A 14,599-nucleotide genomic window follows, 5' to 3' on the forward strand; every position below is an offset into this window, starting at 1 on the left:
GGGACGCTTTGCCCTAACTGGTTTGGCTCAGTGGATAGAGCATTGGCCTGGGGACTGAAGGGTCCCAGGTTCAATTCCAGTCAAGGGCATGTACCTTGGTTGCAGGCACATCCCCAGTAGGGAGTGTGCAAGAAGCAGCTGACCCATGTTTCTCTCTCATCGATGTTTCTAACTCTCTATCCCTCTCCCTTCTTCTCTGTAAAAAATCAATAAAGTATATATTAAAAAAATAAAATAAAAAAAAAAGAAAGTACTTGGAAGAGTCGGTGACCCAACCAGTAGGAGCATAATAGATGGAGAAAGCTGTCAGGAGTAGGTATATCCATCCAAGAACACCAAACTCTTCCACACTGGACCAATGCCTGTGGGGAAGGTGAAGAAAATCCCTCAGGTGGAAGGCAGCTGAAATCCTTCCTGTCTTTTTCTGTGTTTGACTCTTGTCCATTGCCTCTCAACCTCATCTATAGTCCAAATCGAAACCTGCACGCCACAGGGGAGTGAACACCAGTTGGACAAGTTAGTCCTCTCTAGATAGCTCAGCTGCTATAACCTGGGAAGGAAAAGCGACTTATTTTCCTTGTTATAAGGTTTATTTTGTCACCATTATGAAAAAGATATAATAAAAGAAAATTGGAAAAGAATAAAAAGAGAAAGAATACCTATAGTTTCAAAAACCACCTTGTGGTATATATCCTTCTATTCTCCTTCTGCAGGAGCTGCCGGGAGCCACCAGGAGCCGCGCTGCTTCCATGGGAGCCATGTGACTTCTGCAGGAGGCAGAAGCGAGCTACGGTGCCCATGGGAGCCAGGCCCATGCTACTTCTGCGGGAGGTGGGCCCACTGTCTCCTCTCCAGGCCTGTGCTCGGCCGCAGAGACTGTGGGCCAGCCCCCCGTCCCTGTCCGTGTCCGCTCCAGCTCCAGGGGGCCAGCCTGAGCCAGGTGCAGTGACGAAGCGAGCATTCCGCCAGGTCGCTCACGCTGCCCACTCTCAGCAGCCGCCCCCCAGGGACTGGGGGACTCTGATGGGGCTGAGAGGACTGGGCACTGCCATCTTGTGGCTATGGGCACCACCATCTTTGTGACGGAGTGGTGGTTAATTTGCATATTGCCCTTTTATTAGATAGGATTGGGGTTTTGTTCATTATTACTTTTATTTTATAAATACCTACATATAATGGTTCATTTAAAATGATACTATACCCTAGTTGGTTTGGCTCAGTAGATATAGCATAGGCCTGCGGACTGAAAGGTCCCAGGTTCGATTCTGATCAAGGGCACATGCTGGGGTTGCGGGCTCGATCCCCAGTGGGGGGCTGGCAGGAGGCAGCCAATCAATGTTTCTCTCTCATTATTGATGCTTCTATATTTCTCTCTACCTCTCCCTTCCTCTCTGAAATCAATAAAAATAAATTTTAAAGAATAAACTAAAAAAATACTGGTATTGGTGTGTTTTTTAAAAATAATAAGTAAAATGATATATTACAAGCTATGCTATTATATATATTTCATAAGTGTCACTTTTAAGGGCTGCATAAATTGCTTTGATTGGAAATAATCATTTATTTGAATAGGTTGTACATGAAAAATAAGTCTCTCCCAGTTACCTAATTCACCTCAAACATGAAATTGGTTCCAGTCTGTTGTGTGTTCTTCCAGAGATATTCTACATATATGCAAATCTGCATTTTCAAACAAATGTTCCTTTTTCTCCCCCTAATGGTGGCATATTATACACAGGGTCTGTACTTTCTTTTTCTCATTTATCAGTTTATCTTGGAGCCTGTTCCAGGTTGCCAAATTAAAGCTTCCTTGTTCTATTATTGGGAAAGCAATTTCTTGCTGGTTCTCCTAGGAGCAGCTAGGCCCTCCCTTGAGCCAAAGGGATAGGAAGTAAGTGGCCTGCCTGCCCAGTCTGCCCTGTGAACCAAAAATGTGAAGTCTGAGATTTCCATCTCTTGCTTACAGAATAGGTACACGCAGAGGTCCAGGAGGTAGGAGTGTCTCTTGTAATAAATGGAGGCAGCAAGTACTGAGAAAACAAGACTGCAAGAGTGAACTTTGCTCCAGAAATAAGGTTGCTTTCTATCTCTCATTCACTGACTTGCAAATCCACATACTCTCGGAAACCTTCCCAAACCTCTCCAGCCTTCAGTCTCTAAAATGCAGATGGGTTCAATGGCCCTGATAAGTAAAGGGAAATATCCATACAGGGGCAATGGATCTAGTGTCTTTGCTCCAAGTCCATTGCTGCCATTCTAATACAGGTCCTTGTCATTTCTGATCTGGGCTCTGATAAAGGCTAACTGCTATTCCTTCTTCTGTTTCAGCCCTCTGTATTGATCAGGAGTGTGTTAACAGCAATCCCTACCGCAATAGTTTAACACATAGGAATTTACTGTTCTCATGAAATAAAATAAAAAATATAGGTGTAGGCTGATTGGAGTTTACTTCACTCCTCAAGGGTGTCATCTAAAAACCAAGCTCATTCTATCTGCCCATTCTGTATTCTTGACATGAAACCTTCCTCCTCATGGTTGCACCTCCAGGTATTGTATCTTCCTCCCAGATAGGAAAAAGAAGAAAGCGTGTAAGACAAAGTGACTTACCTTCTTATCAGTTAAAAAATAGCTTTCCCTGAGACTATTGGCAGCCCACTCAGCAGACTTCCAAATTATACCTCATTAGCCACACCAATCACTTTGCATTTTTGGCTGAACACATTGATGCCTTGAATGGAAAACATGGTTTTATTAGTAAAGAACTGATATCTAGAAGCATCTGCTGCATCCTCTTCAACATAGGCCCTGCTTCAAACCCTTCGATAGTTTTCTACTGCTCTAAAATCAAATCTACAATCCTTAAAGTTGCTGTCATGGGCTGAATTGTGCCCCACCCCCCAACCCCCATTTATTTATTGAAACCCTAACCCCATTAGAATAAACTTCGGCAAAAATATATTCAAATTGGGCAGCATCCAATCAAGCAGATAGAAAGAAGCTCCAAAAAGGAAAGACTTTTTATGGACAGAAAAGAGGAGGAACAAGGAAACTATTCTATGCAAAAATGCATGTTGGTTATTGGAAGTTTACTTTAAGGGACTGCAGGGCAGATTACCTAACTAGTGTTGATCAGGTAATTCCTAATTGACTGGTTTAAGATTCCATTTCTGGGAGATCTGACACTAAGTGTTGGCTTGGTGACCTAAGACTTAGCATAAGCGACCCATTTTGGGGTCTTGTTTTTCAACATCTTGGTTTTTAGAATGTAACTGCTTTTGGAGATAGGGCCTTTAAAAGGTAATTAAGTTAAAAGGATGCCTAACTCATATTTGACTAGTGTGCCCTTATAAGAAGAGTAAAGTAGGACCTACAGAGGGACATCAGGGTTGCATGGCCACAGAGGAAATAACTATCAGTGAAAAGGTGACCATCTGCAAACCAAAGGGGGAGAGGCCTCAAGAGAAAGCAAACCTGCTGACATCTCAATTTTGGTCTTTCAGCCTCCGTTTCTCCACTGTGGGAAAATAAAGTTCTGTTATTTAAGCCACCTATTCTGTGCTATTTTGTTGTAATAGCCTGTGATATTGTGATTTATAATAAGTAATATATTTTTGGTCTTCTTTCCATCCCTGGCACAAAGCTGCTAAAACCCTTGGATGTTGAGAGCAGAGGAAGGTGTCTTTTGTTACGTTAATTAGGAGACTTTTGGAAAACCTCTAGGTTAGTGGTCGGCAAACTGGCCCCTTGAGTGTGGCTCTTTCACAAAATACCACATACAGTGCGATTGAAACTTCGTGGCCCATGCCATGGGGCCAAAGAGCCGCATGTGGCTCAAGAGCCGCAGTTTGCCGACCACTGCTCTAGGTAACCTATGGGTGGAAGCTGGTTGTCAGGGAAACCAACCATAAGATTAGAGCTTTGGAAATTTCAATCCTTCCCCCACAACCTTCATCTCTGGGCAGAGAAGGAGGGCTGGAGGTTGAGTTCATTCATTGATGGTCTCTGATCCAATCAATCACACCTATGGAATGAAGCCTCCATAAAAACCCCAAAGGACAGAGTTCAGAGACCTTCCAGATGTGAACACCTAGAGCAGTGGTTCTCAGCCTTCCTAATGCCGCGACCCTTTAATACAGTTCCTCATGTTGTGGTGACCCCCAATTTCATTGTTACAAACTGAACATAAAGCATAGTGATTAATCACAAAAACAATATGTAATTATATATGTGTTTGCCGATGGTCTTAGGCGACCCCTGTGAAAGGGTCATTCGACCCCCAAAGGGGTCGCGACCCACAGGTTCAGAACCACTGACCTAGAGATTTGGGGAGAGTGGTGAGCCTAGAGAACATGGAAGCTTGGTGCCCCTTCCAACATGGCCCTATACATCTCTTTCACCTGGCTATTCCGAAGTTATATCCTTTGTAATAAACCAGTGATCTAATAAGTAAAATGTTTCTCTGAGCTCTGTAAGCCACTGTAGCCAATTAATCAAACCCAAGTAACTGGGTTGGTCAAAGCACAGGTGACAACATGGACTTGCAGTTGGGATCTGAAGGTGGGGCAGCAATCTTAGAGAGCTAAGTACATAACCTGTGGAATTTGATGCTATCTCTAGGTGGTGACAGAACTGAGTCACTTGTTTAGTGGTGTGTGGGAGAAAAACACGTATTCTAAAGCCCTACCAAGCTAGTACAGTTGCTTAAAACAGCTCAGCATGATCTGGATCCCCACTAAACTTGGGCCCCTCTGATGCCCTTCTCCCTTGCTCACTGCCTTTTAGACAGGCTGGCCTTCTCTTGTCGCTAGAACAGGTGAGCCCTGTTTCAGGCTCTGGGCCTTTGCATGCATCGTTCCTTCTCCCTAGAGTTCTGTACCCCCCTTCCTTTTGAAATACCCAACTTCTTGTCCCACCACTCACATATCACTTCCTCAGAGATGCCTGCCTGACCACCCCACAGAACAGTGATGGCGAACCTGTGACTTGCGTGTCAGAGGTGACACGCGAACTCATTTTTTTGGTTGATTTTTCTTTGTTCAACGGCATTTAAATATATAAAATAAATATCAAAAATATAAGTCTTTGTTTTACTATGGTTGCAAATATCAAAAAATTTCTATATGTGACACGGCACCAGAGTTAAGTTAGGGTTTTTCAAAATGCTGACACGCCGAGCTCAAAAGGTTCGCCATCACTGCCATAGAATGAAGTGGCCACTAATATTCTCTGTCCCAGGCCTTGGTGTATTTCTTTTAGAGACTTTATGGAAGATTATGAGGTGTAATCATTTTGTTTACTTTCGTCACCATGTTGTTTGTCTTTTCCAGTAGAAGACCTCAACCTCCATGAGGGTGGGAACGTATCTAGTTCATAGTTCTGTCTCTATGCCTAGGACATCCTATACTTTCAATTAATAATTTCTGGAAGAGTTAATGGAATGTATGCTGTCTGGTGTTTCCTGTTGGTTAAATTTATATTTAACTATGTGTTGAATGAGAGGAGGAAGTACAAGCCTGGCCTTTCTGGATGTAAGACGGGGAGCAGTTGGATACAATCCCACTAACAAACATGCCCCTGGGGTTTGGGGAGTGACACACTCCAGCTTCCTTTAAATGACTTAATGCCTTTTACTGACCTCATTGGCTTGGAGTAAAGATGATCTTCCGAGGAGTCTGTTAGTGGTTCTAGTAACAGCTTGGTGAGAGTAGAGGTTGGAAAGAATCGTGTGACTTAAAATTGGTCAGAATGTCAACTGCAGAGCATTCTCTTCTAACTCTGCTCCAACTCTACCTCATTTGTTAAACAAAAACATGTATTCAAACACTTGTTTCCTTTGTAATGACCCAACAACATAAAACCCAAACTATTTTATAAGTTCTGTAGACAGGAAGGCTATTCCAATCACCACATACCACAAAGCTGAACTGTTCCACAAAAGACTAACAAATGGAAATTGGAATCTGCTCCAAGTCTCTAACACTGAGCCAGAAGTAAAAGGAATCTGCTATGAGCTCCACATCTAACATGAAACCAAGATTCAAAGCAGTGATGGCCCTGCTTCAGCTGGCCCTAAACATCTCCTAGTCTGAGAAATCCATGCCTGCCAGATTGCTTGAACAATGCAACATTATTTCAAAACATCTATGTTTATGCAAAAACAGAGACCAGTTAATAAAAAATAAGGATATAATGAGTTACTGAAGTTTCATTAATAAAATCTACTTCAAAAGGTATTTGTACTTTCTGTTCCAAAAGTTTAGGAGCTTCTGAACATGTTTAAGGGGAGCAAAAATATTATGTCTGCATGTTTCTGCTAAATGAATCTAATATAAACAGAGTTGGCTAATCACCTCAATAATTAGGTCACGGCTTTACCTCTAAAAGAAATCCAGATATTAACATTCCCATTTTTCTCATTTTATAACCATAGGTGTGCCTTATTTTAAAAGACCATTGTATTTCTGAAAGGTTGTGGACAAACAACATGTTTGGAAATGGAATCCTCTAATATCTAAAGATGCCAACTATTTTAGGGATCTTTATACTGAATTTTGTTTGCAATATTAATAAATACGTTTTGATGAAAATGTTCACTTTCTAATTCTTCCATATTTATAAAAATAGATCTTTGAGGCTCAGATTTGTTTGTCTTACAAAGTTTAAAAAGGATTAAACACCATGATCAAGTAGGATTTATCTCAGGAATGCAAGATTGGCTTAACATAGAAAAGTCAGTTCATGTAATACATCACACAACAGAATAAAGGTCAGCCTCCACAGGACCATCTCAGCAGATGCAGAAAATTCATTTGACAAAATTCAAGACCACTTTTTGATTAAAAAAAAAAAACACTTAACAAACTAGGAATAGAAAGAAATTTCCTCAACTTGAAACAGGGCATCTACAAAAAACTCATAGTAAGCATCATACTTAATGGTGAAAGACTGGGTATTTTATGAGGAACAAGACCAGGATGGCCTTTCTCCCATTTCTACTCAACATTGTGCAGGCATTCTAGGCAGGGCAACTAAGCAAGAATAAGAAATAGAAGGCATCTAGATTGCAAAAGAAGAAGTAAAACTATTCTATTAGCTGATAATGTGATCTTACATATAAAAAAACTTTGAGGGATCCACTAAAAACTATTAGAACTAATAAACAAGTTCAGCAAGGTTGCAAAATACAAGAGCAATATACAAATATAAATTGTATTTCTACACAATGAGCAACCAGAAATGAAATAGAAAAGAATTCAATTTACAAGAGTATCAAAAAGAAAAACAATGGAAAAAATATCCTTGGGTGAGGATTTAAACACACACACACACACACACACACACACATATAATTTTAAAGCAACCAATTAATGTATCTGTCATGTCAATGTTTCTCTCGCCACCCCCGCCCCCCTCCTTTCTCCCTCCCACTCTCTCTAAAAATTGATGGGGAAAAATATCCTCAATCCTTGGGTGAGGATTTTTTTTAAAAAGAAATCTGCCAGCTGGTGTTATTCCATCTGCCTTATCAGGACCCTTTAACACACAATTCTTTGCCATACTACTGCTACAACCAGCACAAAACAAAACGAAGCCTCATTTTTTGCCTTTGAATTTCTGGAAAAATGCTGTGAATTATCACTTGTAACACATACCACTAATTGGTCTTGCCCATGATTTTCTGCCATTCTTAATTGGGTTCTTGTCCTTTTAAATTTTAGCTGAGCTCTCAAGAGAGCAACGGAGATGTCAGTTTCTCTTAATGCCACAACGTTCACACCCAGCACTGCACTGCCTGCTGTCCCTTCCTCCCTCATATTCCACTTAGAGGAGCTCCCATGCCACTTGAATTTTATTTGCTTATTGACTTTTCAAGGTTCTAAATCCAACCCCTCTCTGAGGTCTCCCTGTTTGAAGGAAGGTGCTGGCGATAAAACTCAGACACATTTATGACATAAGGCTAGCTTTAAGGGATGAGCCCAGTGAATGAAAACAGTGAGTAATGGGGACAGTCATGAGTTCTCATACTGTTTCCCTCCATGCCATAAACCCCAGGCTGCCTCTGAGAGGCTGAGCCAGAGGTATTGTTGCAGGCTGTCGTTTAAATTCATGTCTCAGTCAGGCGCTGGGCAGGTAGCTCAGATGGTAGAGTCCTGTCTCAATACACCAAAGTTGTGGGTTTGATAACCAATCAGGGCACATAAGGAATCAACCAATCAAAGTGTAAATAAGTGGAACTACAAATTGATGTTTTAGCGCTCTCTCTCTCTCTAAAAAGTAAATAAATAAAACGAGTTACTAAGTATATATATATATCTGCCCTAGCTGGTTTGGGAGGTGTGCAGGAGGCAGCTGGTCGATGTTTCTCTCTCGTCGATGTTTCTAGCTCTCTGTCCCTCTCCCTTCCTCTCTGTGAAAAATCAATAAAATATATATTAAAAAAAAATTATGTCCCAGTCAGGTCACCTTCCCATCTACTTTTGTCACATGACTGGGGAACTAGCTAAGGGATTGGAAATTAAACTGTTCCAAGTCCATTTGAAATGCACCAGTTAAAGAGGTTGTGCTTTGCCCTCCAGGCACCTCTCTGAGCTCACCTGCAATGTTTGAGAGGAACAGAGGAGTTACCCGAGCACAGTCTCAACTCTAACTCTGGTTGCAGGTCCCTTCCCCTGATCTGGTGTCCAGCAGTAGTGCTTCTGCAGCCTGTGGTTCCAGCTGAGTGGGAGAGCGTGCCTCACAGAGCCAACATCTGCTACTCTGCTTCCAGCTGAGCCCTCAGAAACAGAGCTTTGAGCTTAAGACACCAATCTCAACCCAGTAAGTGTACTTAAAAACTCAGGGGCTTTCATCGTTGTTTGGCAGAAGCCCTAACTGCTAACTACCAGAAGCCTTGCCATTTCCTCTGTATCTGTCTTCTTTCATACTGCCCCAGCCCTGCTGAGTATCAGAGGTCTGCACAATGCCAGACCTTTCTCCCAGTGTTTGGAACACGCCAGAGTGTGGGTGAAGGGTGGGGTGGGGATGAGAAGGGCTGGGGGAGCGAAGAGAAGGTTCTTTAGAGGAAGAAGCAGAACAAAAACAGAATTAAAATGCATGGTCATCTACAAAGAAAGGCCGACCTTACATATATGGCATATTTTGAAACTTTTTTCCGAACGATTCTGAAATGGAAGGAGTGCAGACTGGCTTCAATTTAACCATGGTACCATTAAAACCCTAACATGGTCCACTCTGAGTGGTACAGGAAACACAGTGATAACCTTTGCTGTTGTTATACTTGAACAATTCAAATTGTTGGTGTGAGAGGAAAACAGCATATATTTAAAAGCAAATTAATGTTCTTCTCACAGCTAGCATAAATCTCAAGCCAGCAAGCCCATTTTATCTTGTTCATAGTAGCTTATTTCAGTGGCTATGAATACGATTTCATAATGTATATATACATATTTGCCTTCAGTGCAATTATAGGATGTTTTTGATAATTTCTGTGATCTATTAAAAGTACAGTAAGGAAATCTGAAGACCCTGTATTTTTGCAGGCTCTTAATTTTATAATGGACAAAGCACTGACAACTGAAATTTCATTTAAAAACAAACCAACCTTCCCCTGTTGGTCAAATGGTAACTGCTTTTCACTTCCATTTTAAAGCTTCTTTGAATCCTTTCCTGGTCCCACCCTTCTGGGGGGTAGGGAGGCAAAATGGCTATAAATATAAATGAAAGAGATTGGGAGAAACTAGATAATCAGGTAATTAAAAACTGACTTGGGGTTAGTTCTTCTCCTCCCCCCCCCTCCCCCACCTTCCTTGACTTGGGTAATAACATCTCTACTTTGGATTATGTTCAATACCAAAAAAATAAATTAAATTTTTAAAAAATCAGCATGTAAGTTATAAAAAGGAACCAAATTTCATGAAATCATATGTAGCTTGGTATTAGTATTAACATGCTACAAAAATTACAAGGAGTTTGGTATTTAAAACAAACACACAAACAAACCTGCTTTCCTCATCTAACAAAACCCAAAGTAAAAATTTTTTTTTTAAAGGTCAGGCCTTCATTTATCCATTCTTTTTTAAAAAAAAAAAAATATTTTATTGATTTTTTACAGAGAGGAAGGGAGAGAGATAGAGAGCCAGAAACATCGATGAGAGAGAAACATCGATCAGCTGCCCCCTGCACATCCCCCACTGGGGATGTGCCCGCAACCCAGGCACATGCCCCTGACCGGAATCGAACCCGGGACCCCTCAGTCCGCAGGCCGACACTCTATCCACTGAGCCAAACCGGTCTCGGCATTAAGTAAAATTTAAGACAAGCAATTTACCACCTCCGTTGAAATAAATACACATTCTCCAATTTTATATATGTTGTGTCCTAAAGTTCAAAAACAGATGACAAACCATACTTCCCTCAAAAGCTGATATAAATGTAAGATCAAGGATTCCAGATGGTTCTATAACTACAACTGACTTTTTCATGTCTTTGAATTAGATTTTAGTAATACTACATAATGCTTCTCTTAGTGAAGAGAATGCGTTCAAATACTAGACACTCGTATCAAATATAAAAATTACACAGGAAAGTTCAAACAAGGTTATGGATTAAAATAAACAAAACCACCCTTAAGACAATGTCTCACATACAGAAACGTGGCTATCTTTACATTAATATTGAAAATTGTTGAGGTAGGTCTTCCTGGTGGAGAGGGGTCAAGGTGTCACAGGGCCCACCGTGTAAGTGGCTGGTGAGAGACCCATTGCTTTGCCTTCTGAAACACTATCTCCATTAGCATTAGCTGGACCACTCAGGGCTCAGGCATTGGGGAAGGAATATGTATCCTTCATTTCTGATGCCCTTTTATGGCTCCCCTTCTCTCCATGGCCAATCCAACTGCAGATGGCACGGTATGTATCATTTTAGCCCCTTTTCCCTATCTATAATAAAAGCATAATATGCTAATTAGACCAGACAGCCAAATGACCCTCCGGATGAAGGCCGTGAGGGCTGAGCCCCTTGCACAAGTTTCGTGCATTGGGCATCTAGACTACACTAACGAAAGACAAACATGCAAACTGACAGTACTTCGCTGTGCCTTAAGCCACACCCACCAGCCAATCAGAGCGACTATATGCCAATTAACCCAACCAAGATGGCAACCAGCAGCCACGGAGCTGGAGCAAGAGGCTTGATTGCCCCAATGATGGAGGAAGCCAAGCTTCCCAGCTGCCGCGGCGGCTCTAAGCTCCATGCAAAGCAACAAAGTTTCAATTACAGAAGCTAAATAAACCCCAGATATCTGCTTTCAGCCGGCCGTGGCCACGGAGCTGGAGCAAGCAGGAGCCGGCTCTGAGCTCCACTCAAAGCAACAAAGTTTCAATTATAGAAGGTAAATAAATCCCAGAATAAAAAAAAAGAAAAAAAGGAGAAGCTGGGAGCTTCCATCACCAGGGGGCTTGGCCAGCCTGAAAATGGCCCTCAGTCAATCACCCAGGCTGGCCAGGCACCTCAGTGGGACCCCTCCCCCACCCTAAAGGGGGTGTGGCCAGTCTGAAAACAGCCATCAGCCCCTCACCCAGGCTGGCCAAACCTCCATGAGGTGAGGGTCCCCACTGGGGGGAGGGCTTGACCAGCCTACAAACAGCCTTTAGCCCCTCACCCAGGCTGGCCAGGCACCCCAATGGGGACCCCCACCCTGAAGGGGGTGTGACCAGCTGCAAACACCCAAGGCCTTTGTGTAACCTTTAGCTGCCTAGTACCCTAAAGTGCCATGTCTTCAATCCTACCCTTTCTCCTTTCTCAGTCTACCCCTATCAAAACTTCCTTTCACCCCAGCTGGCGTAGCCCAGTGGTAGGCCTTACTGAGTGTGTGTACAGTTGTTCTGGGCCATTTCTGCTCTTCATGGCTTCCTCCTTTTATCTAAAGCTTAACTCAGAAATTCTCTGAGATACCATGGCGGTTCTGGAGACCCCTTCTCACTCACCCACCAATGACATCAGGGACTTTGCAGGGCAGTGGACAGATGAAAATATACCACAGAGAAAAATATGGCACACCAGGGTGTAATATCAAGTAAGACTATTACTGTTCATAATATATATTTTATGTAAATTATTATAACAATATACAAAATCTTGTAAGAAACATAGAAATGGCTGATGCTTGATAATTCGCTTTATGTCAACAGACTACAATGAAACAAGTTTTTTGCCAAGTTCCATCAATTTTTTTTAATTCTCTTTGACTTTCTCTCCTGGTCTTCTGTTATCCTTTCTACAGGTCGCTTCTTCAGCCCCTTCATTTTTCTGGTTTGTAGTTTGCTTAGGTCTTGCTTCTGCATATGAATCCTTCCATAAGTTGTACCAAAAGTATCATGGGAGATATTTTTCTTCTTCTTTGGCTATGAAATAGGATATATATATTTAATGGTCTCTAGTATCATGAACTGGCAAAAAAAAAAAAATCTAATGTACAACTACCTTACTAACCTCCACAAGTGAGCATCCCTTCGATGCTATAGTCTATAGTCCTTATCAACCTTTCCTCTCAAATTTAAGTGTACATAGAAATCACTTGCAGATCTTGTTAAAATGCAGATTATGAGTCAGTCTAGGGCGGGACCTGAGATTCAGTATTTTTAACAATTCCCAAGTAAATTATCAGACCCCACACTTTGATATGCAACATAATAGACTACACTAACCTTTAACATGAATTGAGAGAATTTCCTGTGTTTAGCTTAAAGAATTGTGACTATCATATCTTTATTGGCATTCCAGAGATGTCATCTCTCCTTGTCTTTTAAAACCATTCAAAAGCCAGAACACTTTTTATTAAAGCACATCCTGTGCTCTAATTCCCCAGTCTTCACAATACCCAAAACAATTTTCCTTTTTGCTGAAAACTGGCAGCAATCTTGGCTACCAGAAAGTTCTCAGCCACACTTGATCCTGATTTCTGCAACTCTTTTTATTATCCTTTGTGGTTGGCTTATTTGCTTCTTCCCCTTTTCTTGGTTCTGGGAGTCTGATTTTATCTGTTATACTGATCTCTTTAGGTATGCCCTTTAATGTATGCCACAAATCCTTTTTAGTTGTACCAAAAGTATCATGGGAGATATTCTTCTTTTTCTTTGGCTTGAGGGCTTTTGGCATTTTCATGGATAACTTATAAAGGTCATCTGAGGTCAGGTGTGTCCTCCTCAGCACCAGGTCCAATGAGGGTCCCATCTCTTCCAATTCAATCCGTGGTGTTCTGCAACCAGATTTCTTCAACAGCAGCCTTCGTAAATAGGAAAAAGGAAATGTTGCTCTGACTTTGATAAACATCCCCACCCAGTATCTTTGTCTGAGAGAATTACAGTTCCATAAATGATGAGGGAAGAAAAAAGAGGAAAGCACAGTAAGGCATACCCAAGAGACCAGCAAACAACAGGAAGTGCGTGTGCAAAAACTCATCACCAGCCCTTTGGGCCTTAAGTGCGTCACACGCAGATAGCCTACCAATACAGACCACCCATGGGGGGTGGATTTACCGGCCACAGTAGGAGTCATAGTCATAAATATGCTGTATAAGACACAGCAATTTACAACTAACTGAACAAGGCCAAAAAAAGAGAAGAAAAATACCTCACCAGCCTAGGATTTGTAAAGAGCTGAAATGTGGTTGCTTTTTTAAAGATATACTGACATTAAAAGATAAATAGATATTAAGAAGATAAATGAATATTAGTATGGGACTTGAAGGGAGCAAACACAGGGAAAAAGGGTCTACAAGAGAGTCCGTAGGCAGCCATTCTCTTTATGTGGTTCCAGGAGGAGAGGGAGAATGCCTGCCTCAGGCTCACTAAGGGGAAAATAGTTTTAGAAGCTAAAGTTGGCTGGTTTAGGGTATCTCCCCAAAGAGCTAATGCCAAGCATACAGGAGCAGCGGTCATTAACTGTCATATCACAATACTTCTGCATTTGCACCCACATTTTCAGTACCTCCAAATAAACCACCTTTATAATGCTGAGCTCATATCAAGATTAGTACCTTGATGAACACATCAAGAAAAAACGTGCTGACTACTTAAGAAATCAGGGAAATTACATAGAAATTTTCAATAAAAGTTTTCTACTATTGCCCTAGTGTGGCTCAGGTGGTTGGGCACCATCCCATGTACCAAATGCCTGTCAGTTCCATTCCCAATCAGGGCACATGCCTGCATTGTGGGCTCCGTCCCTAGTTGGGGGTATGCAGGAGGCAGCTGATCGATGTTTCTCTCTTTCTAAAAAAATACCAAATCAATTATAAAAATTTTTTTTTTAATTTTTCTACTGCTTAAGATGCTCATTTTCAAATAAATGGAAAACCTGTTGATCTAGGACAACTCATGGCATGCCTGATGGATTCAGGTTGCCTGAGTACCACTAGGTGTGGCAATACTGCTTTAAAGTACCTGTTTTGTTTTGTTTTTTTAAATATATTTTATTGATTTTTTACAGAGAGGAAGGGAGAGGAACAGACAGCTAGAAACATCGATGAGAGAGAAACATCGATCAGCTGCCTCCTGCACACCCCCGACCAGGGATGTGCCCGCAACCAAGGCACATGCCT

The 14,599-nt window shown here is 41.6% G+C and overlaps 1 protein-coding gene across 1 annotated transcript in view; it reads right to left on the minus strand.

The window, feature by feature from the left end:
• Window positions 1–12,157: 12,157 nt before the first annotated feature.
• The window catches only part of RPF2 (ribosome production factor 2 homolog), a 34,382-nt gene continuing 31,940 nt past the window's right edge, over window positions 12,158–14,599 (minus strand). The window contains exons 9-10 of the mRNA XM_006760180.2: window positions 13,140–13,282; window positions 12,158–12,403 (exon numbers count right to left, since the gene is read on the minus strand). Coding sequence (XP_006760243.1) covers window positions 12,222–12,403; window positions 13,140–13,282 — 325 coding nt within the window. The 3' untranslated portion in view covers window positions 12,158–12,221. The remainder of the gene's footprint in view (window positions 12,404–13,139; window positions 13,283–14,599) is intronic.

This window comes from Myotis davidii, unplaced genomic scaffold (assembly GCF_000327345.1).
Source record: "Myotis davidii unplaced genomic scaffold, ASM32734v1 scaffold196, whole genome shotgun sequence".
NCBI classification, from domain to species: domain Eukaryota; kingdom Metazoa; phylum Chordata; class Mammalia; order Chiroptera; family Vespertilionidae; genus Myotis; species Myotis davidii.